The sequence below is a fragment of the Vipera ursinii genome (assembly GCF_947247035.1).
Source record: "Vipera ursinii genome assembly, chromosome: 1".
Lineage (NCBI taxonomy): Eukaryota > Metazoa > Chordata > Lepidosauria > Squamata > Viperidae > Vipera > Vipera ursinii.
This window is the reverse complement of record NC_139512.1, coordinates 207,888,484-207,912,290: the sequence shown is the minus strand read 5'-3', so window position 1 is coordinate 207,912,290 and position 23,807 is coordinate 207,888,484. Positions and strand designations below refer to the sequence as shown.

General features: G+C 38.9%; 1 protein-coding gene across 2 annotated transcripts in view; it reads right to left on the bottom strand.

Moving 5' to 3' along the window:
- Window positions 1-23,807, bottom strand: part of ATAD2B (ATPase family AAA domain containing 2B) — an 86,868-nt gene that overhangs the window by 10,826 nt on the left and 52,235 nt on the right. Inside the window, exons 18-24 of one of the 2 annotated variants that reach the window (XM_083349184.1) lie at window positions 23,411-23,597; window positions 19,239-19,424; window positions 17,606-17,741; window positions 15,348-15,544; window positions 9,826-9,985; window positions 7,438-7,560; window positions 1,323-1,460 (exon numbers count right to left, since the gene is read on the bottom strand). In XM_083349184.1, the coding sequence (XP_083205310.1) occupies window positions 1,323-1,460; window positions 7,438-7,560; window positions 9,826-9,985; window positions 15,348-15,544; window positions 17,606-17,741; window positions 19,239-19,424; window positions 23,411-23,597 (1,127 nt within the window). The remainder of the gene's footprint in view (window positions 1-1,322; window positions 1,461-7,437; window positions 7,561-9,825; window positions 9,986-15,347; window positions 15,545-17,605; window positions 17,742-19,238; window positions 19,425-23,410; window positions 23,598-23,807) is intronic. The other variant, XM_083349185.1, reaches the window with a different exon arrangement.

Sequence of the window (23,807 nt, the reverse complement as noted above, 5' to 3'; positions counted from 1 at the left end):
TACATACCAGTTGTCAAACACCCAAATTCTGATCGTAATATGGCCATGGGGATGCTGTGACAGTCCTAAGTGCAAGGGGCAGTCAGAAGTCACTTGTTTCAGGGCTGTTCTAACTTCGGATGGTTGCTAAAGTAATGGTTGTAAATCAAGGACTACCTCTATGCATGCGAACCAAAATGAAACTTAAGAAATTGCAATCAGAGTAATAACGGTATGCTGACTAAATAATATTTTTTTAAAAATCTAGCATACAAAACTGGTCCAAAACTGGGAAAGCCCTCTCAATTAAAAGCTCTTTCATCTCTTTTAATATATTCATACAGTATGGTTGAAAATTGATCTCTTCCATTTACATGAGACTACATATTCAATTAAGGTTTTAAAAGGCTAATAAAACTTATTGCCAAAACAATCTAAGAAGAGGCAGAGACAGAAATAGTGGTGAAAAAGAAAGCGGAGGGAGAAACAGCCAAGAATCTGTAGCCTGGGGGAAGAGAGAAAAGGGAATGAAAGGTGGTGGTTTTGGTGGGAAAAGGGAGACAGCAAGGGAGAGAGAGAGGCAATAGGGAGAGGTGAGTCTCTTTAGGGGGAAATAGGCCTGAGGGAAGAGAGAGAGAGAGAGAGAGAGAGAAGGAAAACAGGGCCTACAGGCTGATCTGGCCTCGACCCCAGCGAGTGAAGAGGGAAGGAAAAGGAGGAGATTTTGGTAAGAAAGGGGAGGAGAGCAAGAGTTAGAGAGAGAAGGCAAGAGGGAGAGGTGAGTCTCTTTGGGAGGACAGGCCTGAGGGACAAGGGAGAGAAAGCAAGTAGGGCCTACTGGCTCACTTGGCCTCCACCCCACTAAGTGAAGGACGGGGGGGCGTGGGCGTTGCTTGAGGATAGGTTGAGGAAAAGGTAGAGAAAGAAACCTCCTTTCTCCAGGAAGGGGAAAGGGAGAGATTGAGAAAGGAAGGGAATTAACGAAGGAGCAGAGGCAGTGGAGAGAGAGACCACGGGGAGTGAGGAAGAAGGGCTGACCAACCGGCCATCTAACCCCACCCCCACCACATGACCGGCCTGCTGGGAGGAGACTCTGCACAAGGGATCGGCTGGAATGACAAGACAGCAGAGTCCTGCTGACCCACGCAAGTGGAGGTGCCTGAGCGAGGGATCAGAGTGGACTGGCAGCTACAACAATGGGCAGGGGAAGGCACCTGGATGGTTGAAAAAGAGGGCCAGGGGAACTCAGACTCCAGCTATGTTCAGGAATAGCGCCACAAATCTTTCACGTTACATGCTCAGACAGTCTCTTCTGGCCACACAAAATAATCTGAAATACTCACATGCACATTTGTTTGAAGAATTGTGCCAAACTGTCATTGCATTTTTTTGCCGGTTCAGGAATGCGTCTTCTGTTCTAATTTCTGGTTTTTGCACAGTGGAACCATGAGCATTTGTTTGCTCTGTTACAACTGATAAGCCTGTGCACAGAAGGTAAACACAGAAGGTAAGCACATTTGAATAATCCAAGCAGCATTAACCAGCCAAGTTTTGGAAATCTGCTGGAATACTATATTAAAAACCACACAACAGTTAATTGTGTTTACCTTAACACAGATTTACACAAAATATTTACATCAAGGAAGTTTACTTTTCCCCAACAAATGCAAGCATCAGATGTATATAACTTCAAACCTATCTAAAAACTGTTTTAAAGAACACCCATTGGGCTTATGCACAAAGTTTAATATCCAAAGGATAGTGGGCGGTTAATTTATTTATTACGCTCATTTCACAGGCAGCATACATAAGAATAATCAATACACACATATATAACCATTAAAACAATCAATTTAAATTAAAAAAATAAAAACAAAACAAAAGCAACTAAAAAAATCATGGCAGCAAAACATACACAGTGTATTGCATTAATTGTCCAATAGCCACCTAGCAGGCTCCATCCTATCAGGGATCCCAAAACTAGCTGACAAAAACAATTTTTAAGGGCCTTCTGCAGGCGAGAAGGCTTGAGGGCAAGCCTTCCTTTTCTTTTCAAGGAAAATGATGTTCTCCAGGGTAGAGGCTACAAGAGAAAAGCGGTGTTCCTGGGTCCTGCCCAACAACACTCCATGGCTGATGCGGCCCACAACATACCTCTCCTCATCCTATAACTGTGCTATAATCCATTCTACAATGTCAAGGATAAAATATTAACCCCATATTGGACACGAGGATTAAACTGAGAATGGGATGATTTGTACAAGATAATCCAATCATTTCAGAGTAAATGTTTATTTCTAGCTATATGATTTATAGCTTAATTTCTGTGCTGTAATTCTAAAGTCCTATGAGTTAAGTTCTATGACAGGTGTTATTACTGGCTTAAAGAGAAAAGGGACACGGTGGCTCAGTGTGTTAGGACGCTGAGCTTGTCGATCAGAAGGTCGGCAGTTTGGCGGGTCGAATCCCGAGTGCCGCGTAGAAGAGTGAGCGCCTGTTACTCGTCCCAGCTTCTGCCAACCTAGCAGTTCAAAAGCACGTAAAAATGCAAGTAGAAAAATAGGGACCACTATGGTGGGAAGGTAACAGCGTTCCATGTGCCTTTGCCATCTAGTCATGCCGGCCACATGACCACAGAGACATCCTCGGACAAGCGCTGGCTCTTCGGCTTTGAAACGGAGATGAGCACCAGCCCCTAGAGTCAGAAACGACTAGCACGCATGTGCGGGGGAACCTTAAGAGAAAAGTGGACGAAACTATGCTACTTGTTAAGGCACCATTAAGGTTCAAATACTATTTCACTTTGACAATAAATTATGCTCAAAGTTGTTTAGCTTCTCCAGGAAGTGAACTAATTATGCTTTAATTCTTGGAAATCAATAGGACAAGTTAGTCATGACTAATTTAAATTCCCATGATTTCAACAGATCTTAATTTAATGTACATTCAATTCAATGTTTTTCTTACACCATATATGCTGCTATTTAATGTTTTACCAAAGGATGTACACAAGTACTTTTTGTGGATTATTGGTCAATAAAAGACCATTACAGCTCCAGCAAAGGACACTATACATTTATTTTAATTAGGACTCCTGTAGCATCAATAGGTTGCAGAGTGTTTTATAGCTCTTTTCTCACAATCACCCCCATCTCAGGAGGATTGCTATTACAATTTTAGGGAATGTCAATCAAGAGTGATGATGAGAAACATGTTCAGATTACCCATAAGGATTATGGAGCAAAAATCTGAAACCATGCACTCAGGACAGGAAGAGAAAGACTTCTAGAAGACTCGCAATAGCAAGCTGATAATTGGACCACATTTATGAAAAGAATCGCAATGGGGTGCTGGATCCAGGCTGGCAAAATCTCCCTGGAGGAAGGAGAGAGTTCCCTCCAGATAGCAGGTTCTTGTGAGTAGACCAGAGGAAGTGCCATTTTGCAGTTGGCTTATAAAATTCAGGGCCGAGAATTGGGATTCCATCCAACTCACATTTGTAATGCAATCTTTTATTGGACGTTAATATTGATTAAGCCTTGTTCCTTAATCACTTGGATTTTGTGTTTTTTTTTAAAATTGTACTGGAAAGATTAAGACCCTTCAGATCAGCAAGGTTTTACTATATTCATCGGGTAAATGCCCTTCTTGTTAGAAGAAAATGATGTAAGTTTGATTTTAAAAGTTTTGGAAATATATTTTTTTGATTATGCAGAAAAAGGGTGCTTGGAATAAGGATTTTAGAAAGCTAGCAAAGGATTAGGGGTTCCAAATGGATTTGGAATTATAGCTTTGAATTAATTAAAATAAATTTTCCTATGGGAAATGACAATTGCTTTGGGTCTTTCTATGAAAAGGGAACCGACATGTTTGGCCTTAGAGGGAGCTAGAGAATCAAGAAAAGAATGGAGCATAAATTTTTAAATACTGGTGTGCCAAACATCTTGATAAAACAGACAGAGCATGTTGTAATAAAGTTACAGAACAGGAACAAGCTATAATGGGTTATTTTGAAATTATTAGGAAGAGGGACTTAAATATAAGCAATGAGTAGGGTATAGAGAAAGATATGGACATACAAATGATACTGTTGATTACTTATTTCATAAAGGAGAATAATCATTGAATCAGGAAAATGACCTGGATAACTTTTTCTTACTGGATATACAAAAGGGCTCTGTTAAGGTGTTGAAGAATTTTACTAGAAGTAACAAACAAAAGCTTTACTTATTGCATATACAAAAGAAATTTGTTTAAGTTCTGAAAAAATAGCTTAAAAAGATTAACAGAAAACTAGCCCTCAGACTCTTTCTGAAGGGGTTAAAAATTTAATACTTGGTTAACAGTGGGGCATGAAGATGGCAAAGATCAGCTAGGGCATCAAGGGCCGCAGAGTTCAGGGGGCCAAAAGGCCATAGCTGGGGAAGAAGACAGACAGATAGGGGGAACTGAAGTGTTCCAGGAATCGTAAGTGTGGGCAGGCTGCCAATACCTGAATTTTGATCACATTAACAGCTGGGGGTGGTACAACAACTGTAATGTCAGAGACCCATCATAAATCCCTTCATTCAGAACTGCAGTAACTCTGAAAGTTGGTGAGCAAATTGTCATAAGCCAAGGACTACCTGCAATTATTTCACATACATAGGTATCACTAGATGCAGGATTTTCTCATACATATAATCCTAAAAATTTCAGATCAATAATCTGTTTTGATGATGACATACTGCATTAATTATACTATTATTCATTATTTTACCTAAAAATTCTAGCACTGTTGTATGAATTACAAAATTTTTAAAATGCTTCGTGTTCTTTTTAAAATTAATAAAATGATCTCTGTTCTCCTGCAAAAATAACAGATTTTACATTGCCTGTATCATAGAAAACAGCTAGAATGTTTACAAATATACTATTTGTAATTAATAATTAAATATGGCAAACTATTAATAGCTTGCTATGATTACACATTTAAAGATGATGATGATGATTATAATATAATAATAGAGTTGAAAGGGACCTTGGAGGTCTTCTAGTCCAGCCTCCTGCTCAGGCAGGAAACCCTATACCATTTCAGACAAATGGCTGTCCAGTCTCTTCTTAAAAACCTCCAGTGTTGGAGCATTCACAGCTTCTGGAGGCAGGTTGTTCCACTGGTTAATTGTTCTAACTGTCAGGAAGTTTCTCCTTAGTTCTAGGTTGCTTCTCTCCTTGATTAGTTTCCATCTGTTGCTTCTCATCCTGCCTTCAGGTGCTTTGGAGAATAGCTTCTTCTCTTCTTTAAACTAGACATATTCAATTCCAGCAACTGTTCTTTATATGTTTTAGTCTCCAGTCCCCCAATCATCTTTGTTGCTCTTCTCTGTACTATTTCTTTGATTTGAACCCATCACCAGGACCAGATGGATTACACCCCAAGGTTCTGAAGGAATTGGCAGATGTGATTTCAGAATCACTGAACTATATCTTTCAAAGATCCTGGAGCACTGGGGAACTATCACAGGACTGGAAAAAGCTGGTGTAGTTCCCATTTTCAAAAAAAGGGGAAAAATGGATCCAGGAAACTACAGACTTATCAGCCTGACCTCAATACCTGGGAATATTCTGGAAAAGATAATCAAGCAACGAATCAGTGAACACCTTGAGGCAAAGTCATTACCAAAAGCCAACATGGGTTTGTGAAAAACAGATCACGCCAGACAAATCTTATTGCATTCTTTGATCAGGTGACAAAATTAGTGGACCAGAGGAATGCTGCAGATACAATTTACTTGGACTTCAGTAAGGCATTTGATAAAGTAGACCATAACCTACTACTTCAGGGGTGTCAAACTCAATTTCATTGAGGGCCGCATCAGCATTGCGGTTGCCCTCAGGGGGCCGGGTGGGTATGGTCAGGGTGGGCGTGGCCTCCTGGGTGGGCATGGCTAGAGTGCGTATGGCCTACTGGGTGGGCGTGACCAGCTCTACATCGTTCGCATCAAGGGTGCCTATGGCGGCCTGGGCAGGAGTGGGACAGATCTGGGGGTGTCTGGCAGAAGGAGGGTCTCTGGGCCAGGGCCAAGGCAGTGGGGGCCGTTCCCTCACTGTTTCCAGGATGGCTTCGTGGGCCACATGAAACCACTTTGCGGGCCGGATCCGGCCCCCGGGCCTTGTGTTTGACATGTCTGTACTACTTGATAAGATAGAAAAATGTGGATTAGACAGCATCACCATCAGATGGATTCATAGCTGGCTGACTGGCCGTACTCAGCCTGTGGTCCTCAATGGAACTGCATCTACATGGAGGGAAGTGTATAGTGAAATGCCGCAGGCTCTGTTCTGGGCCCAGTGCTCTTCAACATCTTCAATGATTTGGACGAGGGGATAGATGTGGAACTCATCAAATTTGCAGACGATACCAAGCTGACAGGAATAGCCAACACTCCAGAAGATAGGCTTAAGATACAGGAGGATCTGGACAGACTCGAACACTGGGTGCTATCTAACAAACAGGAGTCAATACCTACAAGCAGAAGAGGAACAGAAATGTATTCTTCTGTCCCATGCTTCTTGCAGTGACCCCACGTGGCAGGGGTCTGTGCTGAAGAGAAATGGAGCATACAGCTCCGTGAACTGAGATTGTGTGGTTAAAAAAAAGAAGAACTTTTGTAAGTGGTTCCTTCACAGAAGATCTTCCATGCAATTATCCATTACTGTATATTCTGTTTTGACTTTGAATGTTTGGCTTTTCCTTGGAGAGGTGTCTGAGGACACAGGGGGAAAGATGCAGCAAAAATATATTCCACCCACCATATTCTGCTGAAGGATCTTGGATATTACCCCATGGTATGTTAAATGACCTAAAGTTTAAATGTTGTTCAGTTGATACAACAAACATGGTGTATGTTCAATAATGAATGAGACTGATCTCACCAGTCTCCTCTTCTCTATAAGCCCTCAATGGCCATTGCTAGCTGATTTTAAACTTCTTTGAGGCTCTTCTTGCAGCCACTTAGCTTGTGTAACAATTATTATGCCATTTGCCTGTAGTGCTACCTTCTGTGAACCAAAGGAACAAAACTAAAACAAGCTTCGGGTTATTTTATGTTTGTCTCTCTGATTAGTGAAGGCAGCAAGGGCAGAGAACACAGTATACTTCAGAAAGGAACCGTCACCGGAAAGGTCTGTGGAGTGGAGGGCAGTAGCCAGCTGACCTGATCAGATAAATATATTCATAGCTATCAAAGATTAGGACTACACAAAAAGCTAAAGCTTACCATAGTTTCAGAATCTATTCAAATACATTATCAGTTAAACAGATATAATTACAACTGGTCTTGCAAAAGCCATTTAGGAAGAAGCTAAAAAAAAATCTGTTCTTAAACTGGATCTATAAACGCATCTGTGGATAGGTTCATTAGACAGTCTATTAAGAATTCAATGACATTTATAAAAATAAAAACAGAATTACAATACCTCTTTTTTTTCTTGCTTCCTTAATTTCTTCACACATTTTATTGAATTCTGGGTCCAGCTCAGCAGCAATGATAGCATGTGCAGTATCCTTCAGAGTACAGGCTCTGTGTCTAATAATTTTATCTATAAAATGAGTACAATACAACTTTATAGTATCATAACGCACCACAAAGACATTTTCTGTTGATTTTATTTTTTTCTAATAATTTTTGCCCTAGGAATTTATTTATTTATTTATTTATTTATTTATTTAATTTATATACCGCCCTTCTCTCAAGAGACTCAGGGCGGTTAACAGGGCAATACGTAAAAGACAAATACAAAAGTTAAAATTATTAAAACATGATTAAACAATGCCCATAGTACAAATAGTACAAATTTAAAATTAAAGTCATAATAACAAACCCACCCCATCCCATCAGGCCAGGCCCGCTTCCTTAAAGAGATGGGTTTTAAGGTCGCGCCGGAAGGAGCGGAGGTCGGGCGCCATCCGGAGCTCTACCGGAAGATGGTTCCATAAGTCCGGTGCACCCACAGAGAACGCTCTCCCCCTGGGGGCCACCAGTCGGCATTCTTTGACTGGCGGCACCCTGAGGAGGCCCTCTCTGTGGGAGCGTACAGGGCGGAGGGAAGTTGACGCCGGCTGCAGGTGCTCCCCAAGGTATTCTGGACCCATGCCATGGAGGGCTTTGTAGGTCATTACCAACACCTTGAACCTCACCCGGAAGACAACTGGCAACCAATGCAGCTCGCGGAGCAAAGGTGTAACACGGGAGTATCGGGAGACCCCCGACACAACTCTCGCGGCTGCATTCTGTGCCAGCTGGAGCCTCCGAGTGGTCTTCAAGGGTAGCCCCATGTAGAGAGCGTTGCAGTAATCAAGACGAGAGGTCACGAGCGCATGAGTGACCGTGCGCAAGGCATCCCGGTCTAGATAGGGCCGCAACTGGCGCACCAGGCGAACCTGGGCGAACGCCCCCCTAGTTACAGCTACAATATGGTCTTCTAAAGAGAGCTGTGAATCTAGGAGGACTCCCAAGTTGCGAGCCCCATTGCCTGGAGAAAAGTATATAGCAAAAAAATGATACATTTACATCAAACTGGATTAAAGAAATCATATTTCCAGCAGGAGTTGAATAGCAAACATAATGTAAATAGAAAGACAACTTAACTTTTCCCCCATACATAACATAACTTAAAGAGGGGTACCATTTCAAAGACAGAAGAAAACAGAAAATGAGCAAGATGCGTTGCTGGCTGTAAAACTGAAGCTAAACATGAGGGATCCCTCTGAAGATTAGTCTAACAATCAGTTGCTGCTTGCAACTAATGGTTGGCCTGGTGAACTTAACCTCATTACTACTTGTCTATCATTTCATGCCTTCCCCTTCCCTCATGTCTTGTTCTGGCCTTCTCCCATTCCTCTTTCTTCCCCTTCCCGCATAATCTACACCCCCCTCACTTCCACTCACCCCATTGCTAGCCTTTCTTTCTCCTATTTGTCTATTACTGCGGAAAGGATATTGGGAGTGTATTTGTTGGTAATGTCTGCAAGACAAACTGTAAAAAATATAAAGACCAAATGGCATTTGCAGATAGGAATCAATCAATTTTTAAAACTAGGTAACTTATTTTATAGGCAATTAACTTTAAATGATACTTATACAATTAATTTCTTTTTCTTCCCCGTAAACCTATTAAAACGCCAGAATTCTTCCAACAGGGCAGGAAATTTTATACACTCTCATTTTTTGAAGGCATTTACACAATATATAAACATAAATGTAATTACAACAGACTGACAGGAAATAACTGGAGAAAATAACAAAATACAAAGATAGAAATAGAATGATTGTGGCAAAAGAAACAAAAATAATTCAATAATAATAGGTGCCTTGGCTATAATCACAAAATAGCTCAGGCACCACTTGAACACACACCATCCACAATGACAAAATCACCATCACTCAATTACAAAAGGCAGCTTTATTTAGAACAGCTTCCATCCTTTAACAAGAGGGGTGTCAAACTCCCGGCCCACGGGCCAGATGCATCACTCCATTGCCGACAATGGCAAAACTGTCCTGATACGTTTGACATGTCTGTTTAACACCATCAGAAACATCTGCCTATCTCAGGTCCTGGAAGGACTCAATATAGCTGAATAAAAATGCCACATACAATCTAAACACCTGACTGACTATGCTATCAACCATAAATAACAACACAATATACTTTAGTAAATAATCCCAGAATACACACTTCTGGCAAAGCTAACTTTCAAACAATTTATATTACGAGGAAGCCACACAGATATTTAAACTGCAATTGCTTTACAGTTAAATATTCTTTCATATTTAAGCAAACAATGAAAAAATATTTTCTTACCTCCAGGATCTTTGTCAGGATTATATTCCAAAGCATTGCTGCAGATGAGATCTATGTCTGTTAGAAAATCCTTTACACTTAAATAGTTGTGCTTATCAATTTTACTTATTATTGTAGAAAGATCCATTGGCTCTTTGATCACTTCAAGATAATCTGAAACCTATAATAAAAAATGCAAGTGACACAGATTTATCATAACTCTTATATTCAACAGCTTATTTACATTTTCAGAATGTTTAATTCAAGACATGAATCATCAAAGCTACAACTAGCATTGCTATAATCAAAACAATATACTGCTGTGTTCACTGAAATTCATTTACTGACTTTTCAGCACAATTTAAACATCTGCTTGCACCAAAGTCATCTTGTTTTGTATAAAACAAGTAATTTTAAACAAATTTTCATTTTAAATATGGCATATGAATAAAAGACTTCAAACAAATATTAAGAAGCCCATTCACATATATTTCTATGGTATTTAGAAGACCTGGCAAATAGTTGAAAACAGAATCACAAGAGTTGAATAGTCTAAAATAGACATTACATATTGTCGGGCAAAGCTATGCTACAAAATCAGGGGAAAAGTGGAATTTCACCCATATTACTGGCCATCTACATTACTATATACTCTGATTTGGGGGTAGGAGAGTTAAGTCAACAGTTGTGAATCTCTGTACAAACATCCAATATTGTTGCTCAGTTACACCTAAATGTAAACATTCCTAAAATATAATTCTTGCTTACAGGTAAAGTGTCCAAAGTATTAATCCAATACATAACTTAAATAACTTTAAAAATTTTAGTGAAGAAAAGGAAAGAAAAGGAAACGATATAATTTCTCATATTTTAAAAGCTGTAAAAATCAATTGTTACAGGGCTATGCAGATTCAATATTTGAGGCCACGTAGGTATTACAAAAAGAAATATTCATAATTAAAAGTTATAATGTGCAGAAGTATTAAAAGGATGTAGAATCTAATGCTCGCAAAATACCAAGCTAAGCACAAACAAAACAAGAAATCTGACTTTGAAAAATGCCTTCTTCATCTAATCCATTTATTCCATCCTCACCAAAGAAAATTATATACTAACAAATCTGGGCCAAATCTTATCCATTGTTTTGAAAAGGAGAATAAAAATTAAATATCTTGTGTAATGGAAGACAAATTTTCAATAGTTAATCTTAAAATGTCTCATGCTCATTTTAAAGAATCTTGTAATCATAAAAAAGCACCAATTCTTGCATGTGACAATAATATGCTATGAATGGATTTTACTGTAAAGTTTATTATGTTAAACTCAATTAATTTTTTTCCTCTTAAGTTATATAATATTCAAAAGAAAAAGATTTGCTAAACTGGGTCAGGCTCAACACACACAGCAGTATACAACCCTTTAATTATTCATTCCTGTTATGATTTATGACTATTCCACACTGTTATCAACTTCTTTATGATTACTAATAAAAATAATTTAACCCTTTAAACACACACCATTCTTTAAAATGCTACCATTTCTTTTTATGACATTAGGCTCAGGTTTTGAAGCCATTCAAGCAAGAAGGCTTGGTGCTTAAAAATATATCTGATGCTCAGTGCACTGTATGAATGAAATTCTGTCTTCACCCATTGGAGAGAAGGACAGAGTGATCCAGCAATCATAGTTCCAAACATCAAGACTCCTTGATTCCTTCTAAAGGACTCTCAAAAAGCAGATGGGTTCAAAAACAAAATCTTTAACCCAAGACACTCTAGAATGAGTCATTCTAACTTCACCCACTAAACTAAAAATATATGTATTTTTAAGTAGAGAGCTGCAAAATATAGCAATGGAATTCTAGAATACTTTTTAAGTATTTTAGTATAATTTTTTTCTTTTTACAATACTGCTTCTTGGTCATCCTAATTTCAGTACTGATATTCTCCCAATTGCAACTATCTTATTTGAAGATTATGCTTCAAATAAATCAGTTAACTTTTTATAAAGGATGCCTCATAAGAGCACTTGGATGACTTAAAAAAATGCTTGATGGAAAATGGCTCTGTGTAGGTACAAGAAATATATAAAAGGAAAAGCATCTAGCTGCTAACATAACGGTATTATTTGATTTGATTTCAGCCAGAACTCTCAACATGGAAACTTACCCTGAATCTATGGCAATGACTTTTTTAGACATCAAGCAATATTTTAAAACACAGTGCTCTGAGCAAATGAATTTAACTCACTGATACCTGGGTTCACAGACTGAGGACTAGGCCTCAAATTCAAGTGTACAGTGGATATAGAAAGAAAACATACCTCTGTTAAAATGCCAGGTTTCTGAGATGTAAACAAAATAAAAATAAATCAGACCAGTATAGCAATAGCACTTAGACTTACATACCACCCCATAGTGCTTTACAGCAGCAGTCCCCAACCTTTATGGCTTGGCAGCTTGGTGGTGGTGGTGATGGGAACTGTTCCACCCAAGCAGTGGGCCAGCACACACACACCAGCCCTCTGCTTGAGCAAATCAAGTTGTCCATGTGCACCAGCCCGCTGCTTGCGTAAGTCAAGCTGCGAATGTTCGTGTTGCCCTGCCGCTCACACAGCCCGGTTCCAAACAGGCCATGGCCCGGTAGTGAGCCATAGCCCAAGGGTTGGGGATCCCTGCTTTACAGCACTCTCTGAGCAGTTTCAATGTCAGCATCTTGCTGCCAACAAAATGGGTCCTCATTTTACCAACCTTGGAAGGAGAGAAGGCTGAGTCAACCCTAAGCCAATGAGAATCGAACTCCAGACTTTGGGCTAAGTTAGCCTGCAATATTGTATTCCAAGCACTGCGTCAGCAGGGCTATTTTTTCTATCTTGAATGTAACATAAGCTGTACAATTCAACTGGAAAAAACTGAAACCTTTTAAGTGGGAAAAATAATAAAAATGTACAATAACATGGTTTCATAAGTATGCACACCCTTAAACTAAAGCACTTTTTGATTTTATGATAGCATTCAATCTTTTCGGGTAGGAGCCTATCAGCATGGCATATCTTGCCTCGGGAATTTTTGTCCATTCTTTCTTGCAAAAGTGCTCCAAATATGTCAGATTAACAGGGCATCTCCTGTGCACAGCCATCTTCAGGTCACCCCACAGATTTTCAATTAGATTCAGGTCCTGGCTCCCACTGGGTCACTCCAAAATGTCGATCTTCTGGTGAAGCCATTCTTTTGTTGATTGGGAAGAATGCTTAGGGTTGTGGTTTGGTTGAAAGGTGAAATTCCCCTTTATCTTCAGCATTACAGCAGAGGCCTGAAGGTTTGGGGCCAAAATTGACTGATATTTGGAACTGTCCCATCATTCCCTCCATCTTGACAAAAGCCCCAGTTCCAGCTGAAGAAAAGCAGCCCCAAGCATAATGATGGCACCACCATGCTTCACTGTATGGTATACTTTTGATGATGTGCAGTATTGCTTTTGCACCAAACATACTTTTCGCAATGATGGAAAAAGTTTGACCTTGGTTTCATCACACCATAACACAATTTCCCACATTTTTGACAGATTTGATCTATGTCTTGTAAATGTAGCCAGGCTGGGATGTTTTTCTTTGTAAGACCAGGTTTTCATCTTGCTACCCTACCCCACAGCCCAGACATATGAAGAATACAGGAGATTGTTGTCACATGTAATATACAACCAGTAGTCACCAGAAATTCCTGCAGCAACTTTAGTGTTGCTGTAGGCCTTTTGGCAGCCTCTTCGACCAGTTTTCATCAATTTTGGAGGGACATCGAGTTCCTGATAATATCACTGTTGTGCCATATTTTTTTCCATTTGTTAATGACTGCCTTCTCTGTGTTCCATGGTACATCCAATGCCTGATTTTTTTATATCCTCCTGACATACCTTCCAATAATGAAATCCTTTGATGTTTTGTAAGCTCTTTGCAGACCATGGGTTTTGTTGTAAAAGGCAACTGAGTAAATGTCAGAAAAGTCCTACTAGAACAGCTGAGTTTTATATGGGCTTGAACAGAGTCACTTAAGTGAAATGACTGATATTTTCCATCAGTTTGAATGTGATTGGTTAATTCTGAACACAGCCACATCCCTACATATAAGAGGACACTTATGCAGTCACATTATTCTAGTTTTGTATTATTATTTTCCCCACTAAAAGATTTCAGTTTATTTTTCAACTGAATTATACAACTGATAGATTATATTAAAGGCTGGAAAAAAGCTGAATTGATTTATCTTGGTCTGATTTTTTTTTACATCTCAAAAATCTGGCTTTTTAATGGGGTATATAGACTTTTTATATCTATTTTAGGCTCTAAGGTGTATCAACTTCTGCAATTTTCAGAAATTAAGATTCAGCCCAGTAATATTCTTGCAAAGTGCAGTTTCTTTAGATCAGCCTTTAGATCAGCCATGTCAAACTCACAACGTCACATGACGTAGCGCGATGTATGAGAGCTTTTTCCCCATTGCCAGCAATGGGGTGGGCCTAGTTTCCTTGTGACGTGTCCGGCCCGTGGGCCGGCAGTTTTACACCCCTGCTTTAGATCAAATAACACCCTCACATGTTGGATTATTCTCATGCTGATAGAAATATTAAATTATAATTGAACACATCTGAAAATGTTAAGATAAGAAAAGCTGGTTTAAATCATGTAAGAGCACATAAATGATACTCCTTAAATGTCATTAGGGGATCTGGGCTGCAAAATTCCCTTTCAGTTTTGTATCACTATGCTGTCACCTAGTGGTGATCTGGATTTTTGCAGCCTTGATCTTGCAACTCTATCTGTGAATAATCAAACCCCATACATGCTAGCATACTGGAAATTACATTTTTTCCTAAGCACATCACAATTTTTATTTCTTGAATTATTTGTGCAAAATTGAGCTCTGAAGTTGACCAAAATGAGTAGATGTCACAAGTATTAATCTAAAAAGTGACACCCTATCTATAAGAAATGACAATATAACAGCTTTGCCTCATAACAATTTTTTTTTCCTTTTTCTGCGCAAAGCCCAGAAAATTTTAAAGTGGCTTAAACTTGACTAGGCAATTCCAATCCTTTTGTTAATTTGTTATACAATAATTATAGAACTAGTCAATAAGATCAAATGGTGCAGTTAAAGCCCTTAATTTTTCAATTCTCTCTTTAGCTAGAAAAAGGTAAGAGGAGAGATTAATGTCCAATTTGCAGAATTTTCTGGATTAGGCAATATAATTCAATAAATTTTTTTCTGACACTTCCAATAGCTCAATATTGTTTCTTCAGGCGTCTATTTCTGTGACCAATTAAAATTATTGCCACATTATTGGAAGACACAGCCTGAACTAGGCAGCGTTAGTCAGATGTTTACAGCAAGATAGCTGTGGCTTTGAAAGTTAATATTATGCCACCATCCCTGAAAATGCGCAAAACAGGTTAGATGTAGATATTGTCTATGAAAATAAGTAAGAGGTAATTTTTGGATTAATTGCTAGTAGGTCAACTTCATTGTTTGCACATTACTGAAACAAGACCTCTTCAATATCCACCGGTTTGCTGAAGATGTTAAAGCGCTTGTCTGTAGCCAGCCTCTTGGTAACATCTCTGAGAAACAACCGCAGCTCTCTCAATGTGTTTTCTTCCTGGTCTTCCATTCTCTGCTTTTCTGCCTCTGATAGCTGGCGGTTAGGAGGTGGCAATGCAAGAGGAAGCACCTCCATATCGGAAACAGCTAAAACAAAACTGGAAGTCAGGCAAAGTAGGGTTTTTGATTTATAACCTCCATATACTAAACCCCAAACCATTATGCTCCTCATCTCAGTTTTGTAGATCACAGAAGAACCACTGAACTGTAGAACTTTACAGTAAGCAATTGTACCCATCCTTCTTTCAATCCAGCAGGTGTTGACACCAAACACGATGGCAGGCATTTCAAGCGCCTACGTGGCTATTTATATTAATGAATTCCAGGAAAATTGCACAGAGTATAGACCACAGAGAATCTGTGCTCCTCCAGATATTCTACAAGTTTCCAGCATTCCTTCATCACTGCCATGCTGATTGGGGCTAATAGGATTCAGAAATTCAAGAATTCAGAAATTCAAGAATTGGAGGACTAGAGTTTCCCCAGGCTGTTTTAAAAGATTTATGCAGCAGACACATTTGTGACACTTAATTCCAAAAGGAGTTGGGACCAGGCTTATGAGTCGTATGGTGTGAGATTAGAAATCCCCCTCAAGCATTTTCAAAGGGAATAGGAGGCACACAAATTTTTCAGGCCAATGCTTGCATTTAGTTTTTTAAGTGGTCTGCCAGATAGCCCACAGGAAAAAAAATATGCCAAGGGCTACTATCCAACTGTCTATATACTACCGTGTTTCCCTGAAAATAAGCCCTAGTTTTAAGGCGAGGCGACAGCTGCCTCGCCGGTCCACTTCTTCGGCAGCTGTTCACTGGGGTGCCACACGCATCAATCTGGAGCTCGGTTCTCAGTTTCAGAGGCATTTCCTGAAGGCCCCTTATGGCGAAATGGAGGCCGGGGGCGATGCATGCAACTGGCTGCAGAAGAAGTGGGTTGGTTGGGCAGGGCTATCAGTGGCGCCGCCGTGAGGTAAGACCATGGAAAAGACATCCCCCCAAAATAAGACCTGGTACCTCTTTTGGAGAGAGGAAGAAGGGAGAAGGGAGAAGGAGGAGGAGGAGGAGGAGGAGAAGGAGGAGAAGGAGGAGAAGGAGAAGGAGAAGGAGAAGGAGAAGGAGAAGAAGGAGAAGGAGAAGAAGAAGAAGAAGGAGAAGGAGGAGAAGGAGAAGGAGGACCGGATCGTATTTTCAGGGAAACATGGTACTAACTCTCTTGTATTTATAGTCTTTAACTGGGCAAAATGTACATCATATTTCAACGAAAGTACCTCAAGAGGGCTAACTTAAAGAATGCTAGGACCCATTACTCCCAAGGGAATAAAATTTGGGGAAGTTCTGGCTGCTTCGGTGCTACTGGGCTGCTGCTGCTTCAGTGCCAGCACCATGCTGCTACAGTCATGTGATCCTCATTTTCAATATTCCCTGACAACTTCCTGGTCCCTCGTGTTTTCCCTCACTCTCTCCCGCACCCAGCAGCAGCAACTTACTTGCAATCTGGGAAGGGAAGAAGAGGGAGGGAGAGATTCAAACACTCACTACCAGCTTTCCATAAGGAAATTCAACAATGACCCGACAAGTCACTGATTGTCTAATCTGATTTCTAATTATCCTCACCAATGAATTTCCCCCCTCTTCAGTTATTACATAAAATGTTCATGCAGGTCATATTTTTACTGAAATACAAAAAAAAAATTCTTCTGGTTAGTCATTGCCAGTTCAAGTTCTATCACTATATAATTCAGTAAGAATTTTGCCTGAGCAGACAGCACTCCACCCTCATTTATAGTGACTTATATTAGCTATTTCATTCTACACCTGAATTTACCCAGCCTGGAAATATTAAGTCTGGAATTGTTAACAGTTCAATTTGGCATGACCTGCAATCTTTGCCACTTAGTTTTTTTATGCTCAAGTCTGCAATGTGTATTAGCCGCTAATTATGAACAGACCTGGGACTTGAACTTTGTCATTCTCCCCTATCCTCTGATTCAACCTTAAAGCTAAAACTGAAGAGTTAGCAAATTATATTTGACTATAAATCCCATGTAGTATAATTGTCTATTGATGTTATTTTTAATGTTTAAATATACAAACCATATGACTTTCATATGGAAAAGGCATGCATTCCAGATTTTCTAAATCATTAATTTACCTGTGTGTTTTCTCCTTGGAGGAGGCATTGATGCCTGATTGAGAACCAGTTCTTGGAAAAATTTGCGCCTGTCTTCTTTGCTTGGTCTTTGAATATAAAAAACCTCTTCATACTGAATTTTAAAGATACACTTCACCTACAGGAAAATAGCGACAATTAGAAGTATTGAAAATATATTCTGGATATTTCGTAACCAATGGTTAATGGTTTAGCAATCAGGAAGAATACCATTCCATATGTAGAGAATTGAAATATTCTGCCAATTCATAATCTATGATGTCAGGAATATTTCAAGTCCCTGTAAGAATACCTGTTGCCCTCTATGAATGATGGACTACAATTCTCAATGGCCCACAACAGTTATTCGAGTGGTCCAAAGAATGAAAATCGTAACCCAACACTACTGATTAAATGCTATGAAAGGATTTTCCCATGGTGTCTCTAAAGTAATATCTGGTCTCAAATTTCTTTCTCAAAATAAGCTGACTTAAACATCTGTTGCCTAGAACATCCAGTCCCACAAAAACTGAAAAAACAGAGCAGATGGCTGGAACCATGTACCATTTGAATATGGCTACAATAGGTGAATAATGAAGAGGCTGGTATCTATGACCATGTACTTACTCTCTGCTTATGAATTTGCTATGAACATCATAGAAAGACTGATAAATTTTACTCCGTGTGGTCCACATTATATTTAAAACTGAGCTGTTCTTTCATATCTATGATTACAAGTTTTATAACTTCTTTTTGTTCGACTTTTCTTTCTATTTGTAAATCTTGTAAAACATATAACATTTTTAAAAAAAAAATTAAAAAGACAATCTCTTCCCTCCCTGCCCGTTCTCCACTACTTTATAAATGGTCAAAATGACCATTCAAACTTTTCTACTGTATAGAATATAGCAAAATTAGATAGGTCATCTTGGCAAGTAATAATTTATTATTAACTAGTTATACTAAGTTCATTGGCAGTAATTATGGCTAAAACAAGGTAATACAGAAGAAAATCAACAGTTTGCAAAGTTTCCCAATTAATGCAAAGCCAGTTATTTCAGCAATCACTACATAGCAGCTTGAGCATTTAGATAAGATATTTTTTTTCCATTTTAGATCATTTGTAAATATAATTACCATCTAGACAAAAATGTGGAGAACCAGTTTGGTGTAGTGGTTAAGGTACCAGGCTAGAAACTGGGAGACTAAGAGTTGTAGTTCCACTTTGGACACAAACTCAATTGGGTGACCTTGGGCCAGTCACACTCTCTTAGACCTAGGAAGGAGGCAATGGCAAACCACTTCTGAAATGTCACCAGTACAACTGCAGTCTCAGAGGCACCTCCCCCCCAAAAAAAGACAAAATTGTCAGCTTCTTATAATACTTAAAAAAAAATCTGTCTAATAATTCATACTATCAAATTACAACCTCCATTTTTAACATCTAACAAAAGAATTGTTAAATTCCCTCAGATATAAAAAGATGCTTATATAATGCAGTGCAGTGGAGGTTCCCCCCCCCCCCCATATACGAAAACTGACAAATTTTACATCAACAAATTAGGATGCTTCAGATATGGTTCCCTATTACCTAAGTGGTGCTTGTTTATTTCCCAAGAAATCACTCCATGCTCACCTCTTCAGGCAATTCACTATACATGGTTTCAGAGGTAGAAAGTAGAAATATTGGTGAGAATGATGGTATGTCTTGCAGCAAAGTTAGAAAAGTTGCTCTCACAGTTTCACTGACAGCTTCCCACCAATCACCAATATGAGGCATGTAAACAATACTTGGTAGCGTTCTTCTTGCTTCACGAAATATCTAATTGAGAATATTAACACATATTAACATTAACTAAATATTTAACCAATACTTAGGTAAAGGTAAAGGTAAAGCTTCCCCCGCACGTGCGTGCTAGTCGTTTCCGACTCTAGGGGCCGGTGCTCATCTCCGTTTCAAAGCCGAAGAGCCAGCGCTTGTCCGAGGACGTCTCCATGGTCATGTGGCCGGCATGACTAGACGCCAAAGGCGCACGGAACGCTGTTACCTTCCCACCGTAGTGGTCCCTATTTTTCTACTTGCATTTTTACGTGCTTTCGAACTGCTAGGTTGGCAGAAGCTGGGACGAGTAACAGGCGCTCACCAATACTTACAACTGTGTAAAGGAACACAGTTTCATAACACAGAAACAGTGTTATGGAACATTTCAAGCAGATGTTTTAGTAGAATATCCCTAAGTGTTTACATGTGTATAGGAATATTTGTCATATAAAATGTATTTATAGTTTCAAATTCTCCTTGGGTAATTGTACAGTAAAACCTTGATTTTATAGGCTCCCATTCAGCAAACTTTGATTTTACTTGCAAACAGGAAAAAGAATAATCTAGAATATTTATGTGAATTACCTAGAGTATGTACATTGAATTACATAAATTTTGCAAATTCAGTTTTATCAAATATTTCACTTTAGTAGAACTCTTCCCCCAACTGTTCCATTAAATTGTTAAATAAATGCCATACAATAAAACCTCAATTTTTCACTATAAACAATGGCTTTACCTCTGAATATTAAATATAACATGTACTGCACACATAAAAATTGTTATTTAAAATTAATTTTGAAACATAATTGCTTATAAAAAATGATTTTTATACACAAATAGAATCTATCAAATCCTAAATTTTCACCTACAGAGTTAATGAAGAATAAACTATTTCTCTCTCCCATACTGTCCTTGCTCCTCCATTATAAAAAAGGACACGATATATTCTATTTGCCTGAGAGTTTCACCTCTGCACAAGGCAAATGGAACATAGTGGATCTTCCCTTTGGAAGACTCTTATCCCAGAGGTATGGCTCCAACAAATTAAATTAAATTCTACTCTGTTTAAATGTGCTTTTTGTATTTCGTTTCTGGAGCTTTTGTGTCTCTTATAAGTGGGGTAAGATATGAAATAAAATGAAGTACTATGAACTACAATACAATAAAAGTGAAAGAAATGTTCACTACTGCAACACCCGACTTGTGCTTAAAGTCAAGAAAAGAGGAAAAACTATTCTAAAATATGAAAACACCTCTGAACTGATTTTCTATGCTGCTCTCAAACACAATTTGGTGGTGAATAATTTTGCTAAATCTATAAAAAAAAGTTGGTATCTGAAATGGTTGATATAACATTGTTATCTTGCTCAGTGGCATATCTTAAGCATATTTGCTTAATTCAAGCTTCACTAATGAGAGCAAATAGTTTATTCTGTAAGGATTAATCTTAAACTAATTTAAACAGGTTCCTTTCCTCCACTTGTTGTTTTTCCATATATAACCTGTAGATGCATTTCTTCTCTGACTGCGTGTTTAATCTGTATCATCCAAAAACAATATAAGGATAAAAAGCTATCTGAATGCCAAATCAGAGTAAAAATAACCAGAAAGAAAGTTCTTTATTAGATTATGCCCATCTCTTTTGGTATCATCCAAAGTCTTCCATTCACAATTTTGATACTTAAAACAGCCAACAATATAGTCACAGTTTAAAAGTTAGGCTTATCTTGTAAAACAGCGGTCCCCAACCTTTCTGGCACCATGGACTGATTTTGTGGAAGACCATTCTTCCACAGACTGGGGGGGGGGGGGGGAAGTTTCATGCCCAACCTACATCTTGCACTTGCTTGCCCAGTGAGTGCTGCTCACCGGGCAAGTGTAAAGAATTTTTACACTGTTGTAAAGAACTTTTCTTGGTACCTTTCTTAGTTGGTCTTATGATATCTCCTATTTTCATTAAAACTGCCTTTTTTACAATTCTGTAATCCCTTAATTTAGGGTAGAATTGAGGCGACTGGATGGAGCTGAGTGTTTACTGGCTGGATGCTCTTCCTGATATCATGAGTTCACGGCAGACATTTTTTATTTGCGCCCTTGAAGAGAAACATCTGCCGCTACCTAGCATTGAACTCTCAACCTTCCAAGTGAGAGGCAAGCGTCTTCAGCTTTAGGTCACTATGTTGCTCTTATATCTCTTACTCTCATTAGATGTCCCTATTCATTCAAGAGTTGTAATAAACCAAGAGTAAAATAACTCCAAAGACTTACACTCAGTGGACGACTACTTATATAAAGAAAAAGACAAGGATAGCAAATCCCATTCCTTACTAACACTGATGATGTTACCTAGTTTGGTTAATGAAACGTCTGCAAGAAAACAAGCTAAGAGAGCATCAAGGATCCCTCATTTTAATCTTGAGCTGCAAATATTCTCCTTTATCAGTTCAAAGATAGCAACATCTACAACTTTTCTTTTGCCCACTAGAAAGTTCTGGAAACCTCCCTGGAACATCCTTACAGATAACATCAGGGACTACAGAAAGAAAAGAAGCTAGCAAAAGCTATGCCCAACTTTTTCCTCCAGCAGGAATATTTATTCCTCAAATAAAAATTAGCTCCAAAAAAATCTTGCATATAATTTCAGTGTCATCTCATCTCCCTTCAATTTACCAGCCAGAAATACAGGGAGGACAGACTTAGAGATTTATCTATCTGAAAGCAAATAAACTTTATGAATAAATCAGAAAAATCTCTCCCTGGTAATTAGAAAATATTTCTGTTTGAAATTTCTCCCGTGCAGGCCATGTAAGGGCATGGACAGCCTTTGCCAAGGATGTCAAATAAATCCGCCTTTTTAAAAAAACTTTGTTTTATATAAGGAATCTATCACAGAAGGATCCTTAAGTATTTCTAGCAACACTATATATAGTGAACTATTACCCCCCGTAGATAGGGCTCGCAAATTGGGAGTCCTCCTAGATTCACGGCTCACTCTGGAAGACCACTTAGTAGCTGTGACTAGGGGGGCCTTCGCCCAGGTTCGCCTGGTGTGCCAGTTGCGGCCCTATCTAGACCGGGATGCCTTATGTACGGTCACTCACACGCTCGTGACCTCTTGTCTGGACTACTGCAATGCTCTCTACATGGGGCTGCCCTTGAGGACCACTCGGAGGCTCCAACTGGTACAGAATGCAGCCGCGAGAGTTGTGTTGGGAGTCTCCCGATACTCCCATGTTACACCTCTGCTCCGTGAGCTGCATTGGTTTCCAGTTGTCTTCTGGGTGAGATTCAAGGTACTGGTAATGGTGTTTAAGGCCCTACATGGCATGGGTCCGGAGTACCTTAGGGAACACCTGCTGCCGGCATCAACTTCCCTCCGCCCTGTGCGTTCCCACAGAGAGGGCCTCCTCAGGGTGCCACCGATCAGAGAATGTCGATTGGTGGCCCCCAGGGGGAGGTCCTTCTCTGTGGGTGCCCCGGATCTATGGAATCGGTTACCGGTTGAGCTCCGGATGGCGCCCGACCTTCGCTCCTTCCGTCACGATCTAAAGACATTCTTATTTGAACAAGCCGGCCTGGCCTGATGGGGTATGGGTGGGGGTTTTTATTGTTATTTTAATATTTGTATTCATTGTTTTTAGTTGGGCATATGTTTAATTCCTTTTAACTTTTGTATTTTTGTATTTTTTATATATTTGCCCTGTTCACCGCCCTGAGTCCTCCGGGAGAAGGGCGGTATATAAATAAAATTATTATTATTATTATTATTATTATTATTATTATTATTATTATTATTATTATTATTATTATTATTATTATATTATTATTATTATTATTATTATTATTATTATTATTATTATTATTATTATTATATCAAAGAAACATTGAGATATTCAGCATTTATAATTTAATGAAGGCCTCCATACACACTGAAAATTCAATAGGTGCTACATTAATAAAAAGCGATATAAATGCAAACTAACCTGTGCACATGATTCTTCAGGCGTTTTGGCACTGACCGAATAAAGTGCTGGCAGATCTAATCTGTGTACAGCAATTTTTTCAAGAGAATGTAATAAAGCTGGAGCAAGGTGTGAAGTCTGACCTGAATCCCTTTCTCCGGAAAGTAGTAATCTTGGCCTGTAAGATGTGGGCTGGTGATAAGCTGACCTGCAACAAAAATAATATTTTGATCAGATCTACAAAGCACTTATCGTAACTTCTATATTTTTACTACATTAGCAGCATGTGAACAGCCTGTAATATTTCATTGTAGTGTATTTTCAACAGTGTCTAACCATTTATCAATACTTTGATAAAGAGTCAAAATACTGTGTTTACAATTTACAAACAGATTAATGTGAATTGTGTTGTATAAGC